General features: G+C 38.8%; 1 protein-coding gene across 1 annotated transcript in view; it reads right to left on the reverse strand.

The window, feature by feature from the left end:
• LOC115210610 (potassium voltage-gated channel subfamily KQT member 5-like) overlaps positions 1–16,991 on the reverse strand; it is a 51,681-nt gene extending 34,690 nt beyond the window's left edge. The window contains exons 1-3 of the mRNA XM_036502655.1: positions 16,932–16,991; positions 8,406–8,590; positions 5,822–5,986 (exon numbers count right to left, since the gene is read on the reverse strand). Coding sequence (XP_036358548.1) covers positions 5,822–5,986; positions 8,406–8,590; positions 16,932–16,991 — 410 coding nt within the window. The remainder of the gene's footprint in view (positions 1–5,821; positions 5,987–8,405; positions 8,591–16,931) is intronic.
• Positions 16,992–17,609: the final 618 nt, after the last annotated feature.

Below are 17,609 nucleotides of genomic sequence, written 5' to 3' on the forward strand. Positions count from 1 at the left end.
TTGCTTTGGTCTTTGATGAGATCCTCAGTAGTTGACATTTGAGGGGCTGACTTGGTTGCGGATGGACCGAGGGCCTTCTTCAAACCGGCATACATCCCACGGGTGTCGCCACTGTCTGCAGCTGACTGGATACTCTGACAGATTTCCTGCCAATACCTATTTGCACAGCGTCTGGCAGTCAGTTGGGTTGTATTTCTTGCCTTTCTGAGTTCTTCGAGTGACTTTGTAGAAGAATCAATCTTGTATTGCATCAGAGCTGCACGCTTTGCTTCGATAACTGTTTCCAGCTCTGAGAGCCCAGCACTGAACAAAATCTGGGTTTCGCCTTTCTCTCATGCCGAAAGTATCTATTGATGTGGTATACAAAGCTTCCCTGATATAATTCCACCTACTTTCAGCAGAGGAGGTTGGGCAGCTACTGAGGGCAACTTTGATAGAAACAGCAAAACATTGTCGCAGTGTAGGGTCAGAGGTTCTGGCAGTGTTAATGCGTGGTCGGCCCATTTTCTTGGAGTGATGGACTTTTTTAGGCAGAATCCTCACCCTGCTTCTTATTAGTGAATGATCTGTGTCACAATCCACGCTGTGGTAACTATGGGTCAGTTGAACAGAATTCAGAAAGGATCTTTGTGTAATAATGAGATCCAGCTGATGCCAGTGGTGAGATCTTGGTTGTCTCCAAGATGCCTTGTGGGATGTCTTATTGGCAAAGAATGTGTTGGTGATGCACAGTTATGGTATGTGCAAAATTCAAGTAGTCCCTGACCATTGTCATTCATGTTGCCAATACGAAAACACATACACTTACATATATACATACATATATATATATGATTGATTTGTTTCAGTTCCTGTCCTCGAAATCCATATATATATATATATATATATATATATATATATATATATATATATATATATATATATATATATATATATATATATGCATGTATGTATGTATACACACACGCACACGCACAAAGATAAATTGATATATATACAGCTGAGTGGGCAAACAAAAAGATGAGACACTGCGTAGTGCTTTTTATATTTTGATAAGCCTGGTACTTATTCTGTCAGTTTCTTCTTGTGAAACTTGTAGTAGGATGGGGATGTAAATAAAACGAACACCAGTTGTGAATCAGTGATGAGGGAGAAACACAAACACACACACATACTTTACTATATATACATACATAATACATATAATTGATTTCTTTCAGTTTCTGTCTACAAAAATCCACTCACAAGGCTTTGGTTGGTCTGAGGCTATAGCAGAAGACACATTCCAAGTTACCACACAGTGGGACTGAACTGAGGACCATGTGTTTTGGAACCAAGTTTGTTACCACATAGCCACACCTGCACCTATGTATGTGTGTGTGGGTGGTGGTGGTGGTGGATCGGTGTGTGTGTATGGGTGCATATATATGTATGCATGTATATATGTGTATATATATATGTGTACATATTACATGTACATATATATATACATGTTTACATATACATGTATACATATACATGTGTACAGTTATACATTTACATGTATACAGCTATACATATACATGTATACATATACAGCTATACATATACATGTATGCATATACATTTATATATATACATGTATATATATTATATATATATATATACATCCATATACATACAGTAGAGACATGCTTTTGTTTCACGTAATACTGAAATAGTGGAGAAGATGTGATATTGCTGTGGGCTCGCCCTAGGCAAGAAGTTAAGCGTTTTGTTATTTGCCCATGACACTCCTTGGACCCTAAGTAAGGCATGTGTAAAATTCGAATGAAATTGGTTGTGTAGTTCTCAAGTTTTAGGGATTCACACAGACAGACAGACAGACACACATTCTCAGTTTTATATATATATATATATAGAAGTTATATATATATATATATACATACATATATATATATATACACTTACATATATATATATATACACACACACATATATATATATATATACATATACATATACACACATACATACAGCCACACACACATATATACATACATACACACACATATATCTATCTATCTATCTATCTATCTATCTATCTATCTATCTATCTATCTATCTATCTCTCTATCTATCTATCTCTCTCTCTCTCCTCTCTCTCTCTCTCTCTATCTCCTATTATATATATATATATATATATATATATATATTATATATGCAGACATTCATACAATGTTACTGAGATGCTTTTATTTCCAGCGATAAATATGGCAGTAATCTCTCATCGGATGATAATCATCAACTTTCTCATTTCAGTGATAATTTTTCCGTATCTAATCAATTTATTATTAAGTTAGGATTGTTCAAAGAATACATTTCTACATATTGAATGTAAACGTGGACATAAGATAATTCGGATATAAACAGATTGAAAAGAAAATGAATAAAAGATTTTTTCCCAATTACGTTCTATATTTCTAATGTTTGCATTCAATATTTCTCCACATACGTACATACATACAAACATACAGGCCAGAATATATTTTTATACAGTATATATATATATATATTATATATATATATATATATATAATGCACAACAATCAAAATGTATGCGTATATAGATATATATACAAATGTGTGTATATATGTATATATTCATATATAGTTTATAAATTATATACATATATACACACATTTATATAAATATATTTATATGTGCATACATACATAAATGTGTGCGTATACATATATATATGCATATATACATATATATACATATGTACATATATATATATATATATATATATATATATGACATATACATGCACACTTTTACAACTTATGTATACATATTTACATATAGCTAACTGTCTACATACTTGCATGCCTGCATGTGTGTATATACCCACACACACACACACACACATATATATATATATGAGCTGTCTATTCTGTGCAAATTTGCAACGTTGATAAAATTATTATCACTCTGATGACATTAATTCGCTGTATATCTCCATAGCTAAATGGCGTCTATGCAAATATCTCTGCTTCTCGTATTGTTTTGTCTTATTCCACTAATCATGCTTAGTGATAAAAATATGTATGGCCACATATACATATGAATTATAGACTCACCAGTTCGTCTCCCATTACAGTTTAACTTTTATGCTCCCCACAAAAAATATGTCTGCACAATGGAAAATTTTATTGGCATTTTAGAGCTCTTGCTATAAATTTTTATCAAACGATTAAGTTCGTACTTGGTAAAACTTTTGATGGCTTTGCCCAAAGAACACCAAAATGTTTGATAGTGGATAAGTTTGATGATAATGGCCGCCGAAGAAACAGCAACGACAAAGAGAAAGAGAGAGGAAAGAGAGAGAGAAAGAAAGGAAGAAAGAAAGAAGGAAGCAACACTGCAAGTGAGGTATATAGATACTGAGAGTAGTCAGCTATTGAGGGAAAGTCAGAAAAAAAGTAAGTTGTCCATTGAAATCTTATAGTGACCATTACCAGACTGAAATTACTGGCTTGTCTTTCGTGTCTTTGAAATAGACTGTCTCCATCATGTGATAACACACTTGTCCCCGCGTTACATCCGCCTCACGTCGCTTGGGTTGCTGGTTTATTATAAGATCGCATCATCATAACGTGTGATGACGGAACACAACTCTGATGTATCCCAGGCTTCGTATTCTCCACATATCCTACTTACTGTCTTCTCCAACAACATCCATGATTCGAACCTTTGTTCTTCCCTACCAAGCGTCATCTACATGCAACCTTTATACGGCTTATGAAATTACCACTGGTTCAATGAACGGAGACCTGGTAAGTCTTCTCTGGTGAGAGTCAAGCAAATCGTGTCTCCACAATGACACGATAACTGTTTATGCCAGCATAACAATATCATACCTCACTTCTAAGTATCCTTTCTACTATAGGCACAAGGACTGAAATGTGGAACAGGGGATTAGTCGATTACATCGACAACACTGTTTCACTAGTACTCAATTTATCGATCCCGAAAGGATAATAGGCAAAGTCATAGCTAGGGGCGAACGTAGCTAGGGACGAAATACTGCTAAGCATTTCGTCCTGGTAGCTAACGATTCTGCCAGCTCGCCACCTCCCATCACTTCGAAATATGAACGACACATCTTTAAATCCCTTACAGTCGCTGCAACTGCTAAGGTTCAACACCACTAAGGCTCACTCTTAATGAACACATATTCACAACTTAGTAAACTGGCCTTCCAGTTCGACGTCGCATATTACTTCAGCCCCCAACAGAAGACCCACAATGAAGTACTGAATTTGAGATATCTATCTAGCTAGCTTGTCCAGGTATAATGAAACGGAAACGGAACTCCACTTCGTTGTCAAAGTACATAAAATTTACTCCTTTCACTCTACTAGGCGTAGCAGCCGAGATCTCCATAACTTCGACATCCTTCTTCCGCTCCTTATCATTCCGCTTACTCCATTTGCTTCCCCATACCTTTCTCCTTCGCACTCCTCGTCTCCTCTTCCAACTTACTACTGCTCTCTCTTTTCCTACTTTGCATCATCTATTTCCTCCATTTCATAACGAAAATTCCGGTTACATACGAATAGATTAATTGCCTGCGCCCCACTAAGGTAAAAATCTTGTCCTACTATACAACGATTTTATATGCTGTTGCAGGATAAACCACAAGCTATTGCGCTCAGCTGGAACTTATGTTATTAACCCTAAAAGAATGACAGGCAAAGTCGACCCCGACGTCATTTGAACTCAGGACGTAAAGTCGAAAGAAATGCCCCTAAGCATTTTTGTCCGGCGTTGTAACTATTCTGCCAGCCCATCGCCTTAAAAGGTACTCGTATATCAATAGCAAACTGTATACTTATATAAACAATAATTAGAGACAAAAATATTAAATCGAACTTCCTGCTATGAATCAAACCTTATTTATGTAAAGGTTAAAAGAAAAAGGATAAAATGAGATGAGTATACCTTTTTTTACTCTTTTACTCTTTTACTTGTTTCAGTCATTTAACTGCGGCCATGCTGGAGCACCGCCTTTAGTCGAGCAAATTGACCCCGGGACTTATTCTTTGTAAGCCCAGTACTTATTCTATCGGTTTCTTTTGCCGAACCGCTAAGTGACGGGGACATAAACACACCAGCATCGGTTGTCAAGCAATGCTAGGGGGACAAACACAGACACACAAACATACATGCATATACATATATATACATATATACGACGGGCTTCTTTCAGTTTCCGTCTACCAAATCCACTCACAAATAGAAGACATTTGCCCAAGGTGACACGCAGTGGGACTGAACCCCGAACCATGTGGTTGGTAAGCAAGCTACTTACCACACAGCCACTCCTGCGCCTTTATGTAGAAACACTGGTGTGTTCTTATAATATTATACATGCTGTATTAATACATTTCTATTAATATTAATTATGTATTATTTAGGTGGTGAGCTGGCAATATCATAAGCAGACCGGGCAAAATGCTTAACGGAATTTCGTCTGTCTCATGCTCTGAGTTCAAATTCTGTCGAGGTCGACTTTACCTTTCATCCTTTTGGGGTCAATAAAAAAAAGCGCCAGAGGAACTCTGGGGTCTGGGGTAAACTTACCCACTTCCACGAACTTGCTGGCCTTGTGCCAAAATTTGAAATGTATATACATTAATATTCCACCGTGTTTCCGGTATTTATGTGTATGTTTGCGAGCTTTAAGGTTGTGCACACATCTATGTAACCCTTTAATATGTTAGTTGTTTAATCAGTTCTTTATTGTATAGATAATTTGATTTTGTTCCTTACCTGTTAAAACTGTCCGATATATCATCGTCACCTGCCGTGAAAGCCTTCCTCAACTGCCGAGGTACCATAGGTGACTGGATATTATTGGAACCTTGTGAAGAACGGTCTCGTCTTTTAGTAGAGAACCTGCTCACAAATGATGTATTGTTTTTCCAGCGTGGCTCCCTGTAAAAATAGTAATAGATATAATAACAAAAACTAGGACACTGTATTCTAATAACAAAAACTAGGACACTGTATTATAATAACAAAAATTAGGACAATGTATTATAATAACAAAAACTAGGACACTGTATTATAATAACAAAAAACTAGGACACTGTATTATAATAACAAAAACTAGGACACTGTATTCTAATAACAAAAACTAGGACACTGTATTATAATAACAAAAACTAGGACAATGTATTATTTTCAATAATCTGTACATGTGTATTCGAAAGCAAAAAATATGTAAAGTAAGTAAATGATAATGTGATAGAGGAAAAAGACGAAAAGAATGTAGAAAAAATGTTCTCTATCAATTGCAAGTATTATTGAATAGTTCCAAATATACAGATAATGAAAGTGAAAGGCAGTCTTGCTCAGGTCTCCTCACTATCTGCAAATCTATAAAGAATGCAAACCAGTGCTCATCGTTTCATCTGAGGATGCACATAAGCCATATCGACAGAGCATCGATGCAGAAATACTGAAAGTAATTGTGAGGGATAGTTTATGGGTGTAAGAGACTAACCCACAAAGCCTCAGCTAGAAGATGTACGATAGGCTCCAAACATCGAAACATCTACAATGATCCATAAAACTATTATAACACCATCCTATAAATATCATCTCCCCACTCAGTCGAGACAAACATAAAAATATCCATAACACACACACACACACACACACCACACACACACACACACACACACACACACACGCAAGCACACGGTGGAGGGTTAAGTCGATTACATCAACTGGTACTCAATTTTCGACCTGGAAAAGATGAAAGGCAAAGTCGACCTCGGCGGAATTTGAACTCGGGACGTAAAAACAAACGAGACGCTGCTAAGCATTTTGCCCGGTGTGATAACAGTTCTACCCACTTGTCGGCTTGCAATCCCCACACATACACATACATAACACCAGTAGACTAAAACCTGCTCTGTGATGCACAACATTAGTAAATAGAAATCCAGATTAATCAGTGATGACGAAGACTGTGGACTGTCGCTAAGTGAATATTGATAACATGTTATGCCTTTACGTTGTCAGTTCAAATTCCGCCGAGGTCGACTTTGCCTTTCATTATTTCGGGGTCGATATAATAGGTACCAGTCGAGCACTGAGATCGATGTAATAGGCTTACTCCGCTTCCGATCTTGATCGTCTTGTGCCAACATTTGAAACCAATATAAAATACGCATGAATTTGAGAAAAAAAAATTATCATAATTCGATAAAAGTTAGATGAATTATTTAAAACAAATATTTACTTTCATTTAATATAAATTACATACTTATGCGAAAGCTCATGGCCTTGGTTATAGTGTTCCACTCACAATCGCAAGATCGTGGTTTTGGTTGTGAGACCAGGTGGGGCGTTATACTCTTGAGCAAAGCATTCCATTTCATGTTGCCTCCATCCAGCTTAAATGAGTAACCCCGAGACAGCATCCAATTCAGAGGGAATGTTCTGATCTCTGTCACTTATACGCTACGGAACCCGGGTTATTGGCCCAGTAACTCCCAGGACTTGATGTATTAACGATCAGGTGACTTATTCTAGATAACTCATGAATCTGTAAAATTCACTATCTTTATTTTCTCAGCCCAAACACCCTCTCCATAGGATCATATTCACTTAGAATCCGTCTGATATTCTACAAAGGTTCAACACTCCTGATTTAGACATCGGTTTTAAATGATTTATTTAATAGGGATCAGTTAAGGTGCTATGGACAGAAAGATGTTGTGGTTTAGGTTGGTAGGCTCTCAGACACTGGACAAGTACAGTTTGTCGATTACGGTTATCTATACTTACGTGGTAGGGCTCGGACAAAGTGTCATATGATGTTTCCACGTAGCAATGCTTTACTGAAGGGTATAACGCCCCACCTGGTCCGGGAAAAGAAGCCACGATCTTGCGATCGTGAACACCCTTACCAAGATCATGAGCCTTTACATATGTATGTAATTTATATTTAATTAAAATAAATCTTAACAAATCTTTATAAATTCATAAGCATCTAACTTATATCAAATTATATGCTCTGAAACCCGGGTTGTCAAACCTGTGAGTCTCAGGACTGGATATACTAAAAGTAATCGCCAGGAGATTTACTTTACATAATTCACGAATTTGTAAAATTAAAGATTCACTATCTTTTTTTTTCCCAGTACAAACACCCTCCCCAAAGGATCATACCCACTTGAAATTCGTCTGATGTTCTACAAAGGTTCAACACTCCTGATTTAAACATTGGATTCAAACTAATTATTTAATAGGGATCGGTATGATCACGTGGTTTACATTAGTAGAGCCTCAGACACTGGGCATGCACAAACTGTCGATTACGGTTACTGTTACTTATACTTACGTGGTAGGGCTCGGACAAGGTGTCATGTGACGCTTCCACGTAGCAATGGACATAGAATTTTCATCGGCTGCATAGCTACGCCACACGCACTGGATCAACATGGCTGCGGGCACTCGACGCCTATTAAGGTGCTTCTGTCGCTGCTGTTGCTGCACCTTGAGCGCAAAGCCGGATCCTAGTATTCCCTGGAATTAGTAAAATAGAAGCAAAACCAAAACAGAAACAGATACAAATGTAAAAAAAAAAACCAAAACAAAAAGCCAAAACAAAAAAACAGCCAAACAATAAAAAAGGAAACGTATACACAGTTATGAATCTGTCTGTGGCTCCTGCTATCAGCTTGTATTTTTTTGCTCATACGCAAACATGTATAGTCGCAGAATAACAGATATATATAATTTTATACACACATACACGCGCGCTCGCTCACACACGCACACACACACACACACACACACACACACCACACACACACACACACACACAACAAAGTAGGGAGACAAGTCCAGGTAGATATCAATTCAATCTCAAATTTGGTTCTGACCACACATAGTATTATGCAATAGAGAAAATATATTGTAAGAACTCTCTTAAGGTTTTACCTATACCTTCACGTAAGGAATATATGTGTAACTAACTAAAATTATTATACTCTTTGTAATTAAGCATAAACATATGTCGGAAAATTATTTATTTAAATGGATAAATAAATAAAGGATTATTCTATCTGTTCCCATTGGTCTACCTTATTAATCTTTTATACTCTTTTACTCTTTTACTTGTTTCAGTCATTTGACTGCGGCCATGCTGGAGCACCGCCTTTAATCGAGCAAATCGACCCCGGGACTTATTCTTTGTAAGCCCAGTACTTATTCTATCGGTCTCTTTTGCCGAACCGCTAAGTGACGGGGACGTAAACACACCAGCATCGGTTGTCAAGCAATGCTAGGGGGGACAAACACAAACACACACACACACATATATATACATATATACGACAGGCTTCTTTCAGTTTCCGTCTACCAAATCCACTCACAAGGCATTGGTCGGCCCGGGGCTATAGCAGAAGACACTTGCCCAAGATGCCACGCAGTGGGACTGAACCCGGAACCATGTGGTTGGTTAGCAAGCTACTTACCACACAGCCACTCCTGCGCCTATATGTCGGAAAATTATTTATTTAAATGGATAAATAAATAAAGGATTATTCTATCTGTTCCCATTGGTCTACCTTATCATATATATATATTTATGATTTAGGGTATCTAAGAGATAACTTCACGCTGGAAATAGCAGCCAAAACTTGACTCTAAACCTACATTAAATGTTCATACCGCACGAGGAGAGAAGACAAAATGACAAGATGAATTTGCTAGTATATATATATAGACTCGGCAGGACAAGTGAGGCCATAATCCCGTGGGCTACACCTGGCATGTAGCCAGCCCACTTATGCGTTCCTTTCCTTCTTGGGACACAATACTCCACTTGTGAAGATTGTTGAGGCAAGTGAAAATCAAAATCTTAATCTATCAACATCAATGGAATTTGTAGTTGTGATACCAGTGCCGGTGGCACGTAAGAGAACCGTCCGAACGTGGCCGTAGCCAGCGCCGCCCTGACTGGCTTCCGTGCCGGTGGCAAGTAAAATGCACCATCCGACCGTGGCCATTGCCAGCTTCGTCTGGTCTCCGTACCGGTGGCATGTAAAAAGCGCCATCCGACCATAGCCGTGGCACGTAAAAAGCACCATCCGATCGTGGCCGTTTGCCAGCCTCGTCTAGCACCTGTGCCGGTGGCACGCAAAAAGCACCCACTACACTCACGGAGTGGTTGGCGTTAGGAAAGGCATCCAGCTGTAGAAACACTGCCAGATCAGACTGGGCCTGGTGCAGCCTTCTGGCTTCCCAGACCCCAGTTGAACCGTCCAACCCATGCCAGCATGGAAAGCGGACGTTAAATGATGATGACGATGATGATGATGATGATGATGATATATAAACAAGCAAACTAGCGAGTTAGAATATCTCTATAATTATATATAATATATAATGAGGGAATGCAGAAAAGTTCCTGGCTTTAAGGGTTCGCGAAAGAACTGGCTGGAAGCTCAACCTTCCGAGTTCTTTTAAAAACCTGAAGGACCGCTGCAATAAGTGTGTGATTCTGAGAAGGGAATACGTTGAATACAATCATAATTAAGTGATCCTCTTATGCTTTCTTTTACTCAAACCCAGGAACTTTTCAGCACCCCTCGTATACATACACGAGCTATCTATCTATCTATCAGCTATCTATCTATCTATCTATCTATCTATCTATCTATCTATCTATCTATCTATCTGTCTGTCTGTCTGTCTGTCTGTCTGTCTGTCTATCAGTCTATCTCTATCTATCTATCTATCTATCTATCTATCTATCTATCTATCTATCTATCTATCTATCTATCTATCGTGCCAGGCCGGACCATCCATGACAACCTCCACCTGATGCGCTACATCATAGACAGGGTAGTTAACGAACCTGGCATGGGTGGGGCGCTGATCAATTTGGATCAATCGAAAGCTTTCGATAGGGTGGACCATCGATACTTGGAGGCGGTCCTCGGAGCGGCTGGCTTCGGTCCCGTCTTCCGCGGCTGGATAGCCGCTTTGTACAGAGGCATCCGTTCGGTAATTCGCGTTAATGGACATCTATCGAGACCCTTCGACATCGCACGTTCGGTCCGTCAGGGATGCCCCCTCTCGTCGCTTCTATACGTATTGACTCTCGAGCCATTATTGCGGAAGCTGGCAACCTTGAGAGGCATCCCGCGAGAACTGGGATGCGGGACGGGCGTGTCTGCATACGCGGACGACGTCACCGTCATAGTGTCTAGCCACGAGCACATCGAGCAGGTCGGCGAGACACTGAAAAACTACGAAGCGGTGACAGGAGCGAAAGTCAACCGGGAAAAGTCAGTGGGCTTGCGACTAGGCACCTGGAGAAGCAAGCCCATGCCGTCCACCAGCGCCTCCGTCGTGGGACGCTGGACCGACGGCCCGGTTGAGTTGCTCGGGGTCTGGTTTGGTCCGGACCTCCAAGTGGAGAAGAACTGGAACGAGATAACGAGTAGGGTGGTCACTCTCGCCCGGCAATGGGCCGAGAGGAAACTGTCTCTAAAAGGTCGGGCGGAGGTGGCGAACACGTACATCGCGTCCGTCATCTACTACCGCCTGACCGTCGTACCTTTTCCCGACCCTACCATCACCAAACTACAACGCATCTCTTTCGCTTCTTGTGGAAAGGATGCGTCCCGATGGTCAGGCGATCCATTTGCTGTCAACACCGTTAAAAGGAGGGCTGGGCATGCCGTGGTTGATGATGCGCAGACACGCGCTGAGACTGCGACATCTCTGGCTCTATGTAGACGACGGTGAACAGGTGTGGTCGCCGTTTGTGAGGCACGCTTTCCGCAGCTCGTCTCCATGACCGAACTGCAGTCGTGGATCAAAAGAGCCGAAGAAGAAGGGCGAATGGCACCGCGAGTGTCGCGTTGCTCTCAAGCAACTCTGCCGTCCTGGGTCGACCTTGAGTGACTTCAACACAACCAAAGCATTCTATAGGGGTTTAGTGAGGGGAGGTACGACGACGATCTCGGGGCGAACCTGGACGTCGACGAGGAGTACCTGACCGCCTGTTCAGGACGACTTTCGGGCCAGGGCCCATGGACAACTTCCAGAGATCCCTGGCCTGGCAGTGCTACCGAGAAGCGCTACCCGTTCGGGATAAGCTCTACAGACACGGCTCGAGAAAACGGGGCCGACCTGCCCGAGATGCGGTCAGAGCGACGAAACCGTTCTGCACGCACTCGTGCAGTGTCCAACAATTTCCGACCTGTGGGCCAATGTCGAACAACTGCTGTCACGTGTGGGACGAGTCGGTTTATCAGCTGAGTCTATCGTCAATATTGTCACGCCTCCCTCCTTCAAAAGGGAAGGAAGAGCTATTTTCATCATCCTTGTGGCTATGGCGAAAGAATGTATCTGGTGGACGCGTCTGAAAGGATTGGGACAAACACTTTCCTCTCTGGTCAATCTCTCATCAACTTCTTCAAGTACCACTTGAAAAGGAAAGTGGAGTAGAGAGGCAAGTTTTGTCTAGCGAATGTTTTAAAAAAAGATGGGTGAATGTAGCAAGAATGGCACGTATGAATGACGAAGCCACCTTGAGCATGATCCTATGAACCCAGAAATTGAAAACAGAGAGTTGCTTATTCGCAAAAAAAAAAAAAAGAAATATAACATGTGACTCCATTGACCGAGGTTACCGTGGTCTTTTCCGTAGGCTTTTCTTTCCACGGGTAAACCTCACCTGTCCTCCCCTTTACACTTCATATTGACATTTCTGTGATAATGATCCCTATTGATCAATTTTTTTTTTTCCTCCTCTCCCCCCTTTTTTTTAACCCCCCTTTTTTTGTCCTCTTTCTCTCCTTTTACGATCCCTTTTGATCGAAACTCCCCCTTCCGTTTTTTTTTTTAAACCTTCAAAAGAAAAGCTCTACCTTGTAATTTGTTCTATCTGTGTGCAGCCCTGTGTGGCTAATAAAGAAACATATCTATCATTTTTATAGACTTTTGGAAGGTCTCTCAGGATATATGGCTTATTTAAACTGTCAGTTTAAATAAATCATACATCTAGCGAAGTTTCTAAATGTTGCTATCAATAAATTATAATAGATATTAGACTTTATAAATGTATTGAATCCTTTATTTAATAAATGCTTGTTTTTATGCATAAAAATAGATTTTAAAACCATGAACACACTTCCATAATACATAGACAGACAGATATACATATGTGTATATGAATGTGTCTATATACATACGCATATATGTATATATGTATACATGAATATATATATTTATATATATCTGTTCATGTATGTATACATATAATCTTGAAGCCACAAATAATGTGGGATTAACTTGAAGAAAACTATAGGCCCTTGAGTCACATATATAGCTTTACAACTAACAAATAAAGATAAATGCCTATATGTATGTATGCGTGAAAGTATGTATGTATGTATATGTATGTGTGTGTGTGTTTGTGTGCGTGTGTGAGTGTAAACATATATGTATATGAACAATTCTACACGCGCACACGTAGCCATTCTTTCATGCATGCACTTCAAGTCAGAGCATCTTTAACTCTTTAGCATTTAAACCGGCCATTTCTGGCCAAAATATTCTACCTCTTTTACGTTCAAACTGGTAAGATCCAACATCTCACACCTATTCTACAATGTTATTCTGAAGATAAACAATCACATCAGCAAATTCTTGAAGCCACAAAATAATGTTGGATCAACTGAAAACATTTGACAGAATAATCTGAATGGTAAGGGGGTTAAATGCTTGGCACTCGAGGTCAAACTACTCAAGCGTTATGGCTTACCACAAAAAGAATAAAACGAGAAAAAGTATGCAAAAGTTCAACAAACAAAACGGAACATGATTTAGTTGAGAGTTGAAGTAATAGGAATTTGTTTCCTATCATATTTTGTAGAAATATTATTCTCCGTGTGAAGGCGCATGGCTCAGTGGTTAGAGCGTCGAGCTTACGATCGTGAGGTTGTGAGCTCGAATCTCGGACCGGGCTGCGTGTTGTGTCCTTGAGCAAGACACTTTATTTCACGTTGCTCTAGTTCACTCAGCTGTAGAAATGAGTTGCGACGTCACAAGTGTCAAGCTGTATCGGCCTTTGTCTTTCCCTTGGATAACACTGGTGGCATGGAGAGGGGAGGCCGGTATGCGTGGACGACTGCTGGTCTTCCATAAACCACCTTGCCCAGACTTGTGACTAGGAGGGTAACTTTCAAGTTGCAATCAATCCCATGGTCAGTGTCGTGACCGAAGGGAAAACAAATCTTGAAAAGAACAAAAATGAGAAGTTTGCTCAATGAGATTCGAACATCTATTCTCTTACTTGCTACGTTGTAAATGGTTCTTTGTTTCATAAGTACAAGACTTCAGATTTGTAAACGAAATTATTTTGCACTAGATGGTTTAGAAGCATAGCCGAGAACATAAAACCTAAACTGGCCATAGAATTATGAACGGGGACGCAGCTTGTCACTCTAGCCATATATGAGTATTAGAGACTACAGACGAGTTTCTAAATAATCATTCTATCAGCTAGTAATAGCAACCGAACCTATTATATACTCTATCATAAAGAACATATTGGATAATGCAGTTCTACATACCCCTAAACAGATAGTGTGTTTACAACAGAAATGCATTTAATCATGGGTATGGTGGATGAAAGCTGACAAACAGCTATAAACCATAACAAACAACATACATTACAGTAAGGCTTCTTGATTGATGACGATAAGAAGTTTATCTCTCTTGTGAAGGAATTATTCGTCAATATTTCCAAATTTCCTTTAGCGTCATTCACAAAAACGATAAAATGATAAGTACCAAGCCCTATAACAAATCTTGTGGATTTGTTATGCGGGCCGCTCAACCGGATTCCTTATTGAAGTTGGATATTGCGGTTTCTCAGCAACATCTGTGCACTATTTCTTGCAGAAAATTGGTTTGGAATCTAAATAACCGAAGAAGGCTACCGAAGAGATAGTCATGGCATCTGATACTTGCTCAAGGTGGCTGTACTTGACAAGAGAATGCAAAGGAACCAGTCTGCGGGTGAAAATCAATTTGATGCTCGCTGCTCCACTTTGGCAAAATGTATAGGGTAAAAAGACTAAACGCTTGTGATTTTGAGATATCAGTAGAAACATACAAAAGGACTTTCAACGATGCGAATGCTTTAGTCGCTATCAAAAGGGTTAGCAACATTTCTGAGTTGCTCTAGTATTTTCTGTCTTGGGAAAGCATCTCTGATGTTTATTTAACCTGCAGTATAAAGCAATAAGTTGGAATTTCCTGAACTTTGAAATCCGATTGAAAAGTTAAATATTTTAAGATCGAAAATAAGGTAAAATTGCTCAGGGCTAACAGAATTAGAATGTGAGGAGGACTGAACCATTGCAATAAAGTGGAGTATGATGCTGAAAAGTACCAAAAACATTATAAAAAAAAACTCGATCGACATCCAATTTGCAAGTTGATCTTCCTTGCAGCTATTGTTTGTGAAGTGACGTTAAAAGAGGTGTTAGAATACTGCTGGGGGTGATCAGTCACAAACAGATACAGATATAGAGACACACTCACACAGACCTATATATATAGACACACAAACCTACATTTATACATGTAATTGATGTAAACACAAACGATTTAAATCTAAACACCAACTGGCTTAAATACATTTACATCCTCTGTGTATACTTTCTTTCTTACTCCCCCCTTGCCTTTTTTCCCTTCCTTCCTTCCTTTGACTGACTCCCTCCCCCTCCCCCTCTCTCTATGTATGTATATGTTTACTTATGTGTGTGTGTGTGTGTGTGTGTGTGTGTGTGTGTGTGTGTATCTACCTTTTCGCTGCTAAGTTCAAAGGCACTTTGTCAGGCTACTTAGAGTAAAGAACTCAAAGTTAGAAGCCTCAGTTGGTGGCTTGCTTAATTCATAACCGCGAATCAACCTAAATCTATTTTCTTGGAAACACGGATGCAGATTAAACACACACACACATATAAATATATATATGTATACATATATACATACATAAACACAAATACACTTATATATAGATATATGTATATAAATATATATATTCATGTATACATATATACATATATGCATATGTATATAGACACATTCATATACACATATGTATATCTGTCTGTCTATGTATGTCGTCATAAAAGATGTATGTATGTGTATGTACGCGCGCGCCTATATGCAATTATCTTCTTGAATTTTACAAAAGTTCTTTTGTTTTAAATCTTACATTTTCTTCAGAATCTCGGCAAAAAAATCTAAGAGTTGGAACAATAGTACTTCTGTACATATCAAGAACATAATAATAGCGTAACTATTTTATATATAGTTGTTTCGAGTCGTTTAACCTATGGCTGGTCTTCTAAATTTTCCAATTAAGCCACTTTATATACATACATACATACATACATACATACATACATACATACATACATACATACATACATATATATATATATATATATATATATATATACATATGTATATATATATGTATATATATATATATATATATATATATATGTATGTATATAAAATGTGCATGTATATATGTGTGCATGTATATATATATATATATTGGTATGTATGTGTGCACACGCGCATTCGTGCGTGTGTGTATGTGTGTGTAATACGTTTTTAATTATTTGAATTCTTCCCATAAGGACGGAGCTAACGTCTAAATATCTTAACAGTGGAACTTTGATACCATGATGATACTTAGAAAAATGTTGCGTTTTTTTTTTTTACTGATTCGCTTATAGATTATATTTACGAAATGCTTGTTAGATTGGCCTTTCCTTTCCTTGAAAACCTCAACACATTGAATTTATGACATGCATTTACTAACAAGGCCAAATGCTTTCATAACTATAAAAGCGACTTTATAATCTGAGTAGGCAAACTGCATATTTCGAAGCAGTATGTTGTAAATATTCTCTTTCTAACCATACATAATTAATTTTCTGTTTCAGACAACTACCTCAAGTCCATTATATTTGGACTTATTATATTCTCTGCATGATTATGTAGTTAAAATAATGTACAATGCTATCTTGCGGATGATTTGAAAGGCAATGCCTTAATGACAGATCCGAGCAGCTACTGAGCATGTGTAGTATCTCGCATAGAAATAAACATAATTGAAAATTTCGGTCGCATTTTAGGGACTGATGAGTTTAATTATATAATTTGTTGCTCTTAAATTGCAAGTGTTTTAACTTTCCACTGTATCATAATATAACGGTTATTGGTCCAATAAAATTTTGGCTTCCTCATAATGTTAACAGCATCCTCGAGTTTACGACATATTCTCACGTAAAACCTATAACCAATTTTAGATTTGCAGTGTTTCTCCTCCAGGTCTTTGCTGGGATATTCTATTGTAGTAATTCTAGGTTGGCAGGGAAGATCCACTGGAATGACGTGTATCACGTCAGGCTGGAGATGGGAAGGATGGCCTCCCTTTACAAATACTGATAGGGCACAGAAAGTGTGAATAGCCAGCAGGAGGATGTGTCTTCCTGGG

Source organism: Octopus sinensis, linkage group LG4 (genome assembly GCF_006345805.1).
Source record: "Octopus sinensis linkage group LG4, ASM634580v1, whole genome shotgun sequence".
Lineage (NCBI taxonomy): Eukaryota > Metazoa > Mollusca > Cephalopoda > Octopoda > Octopodidae > Octopus > Octopus sinensis.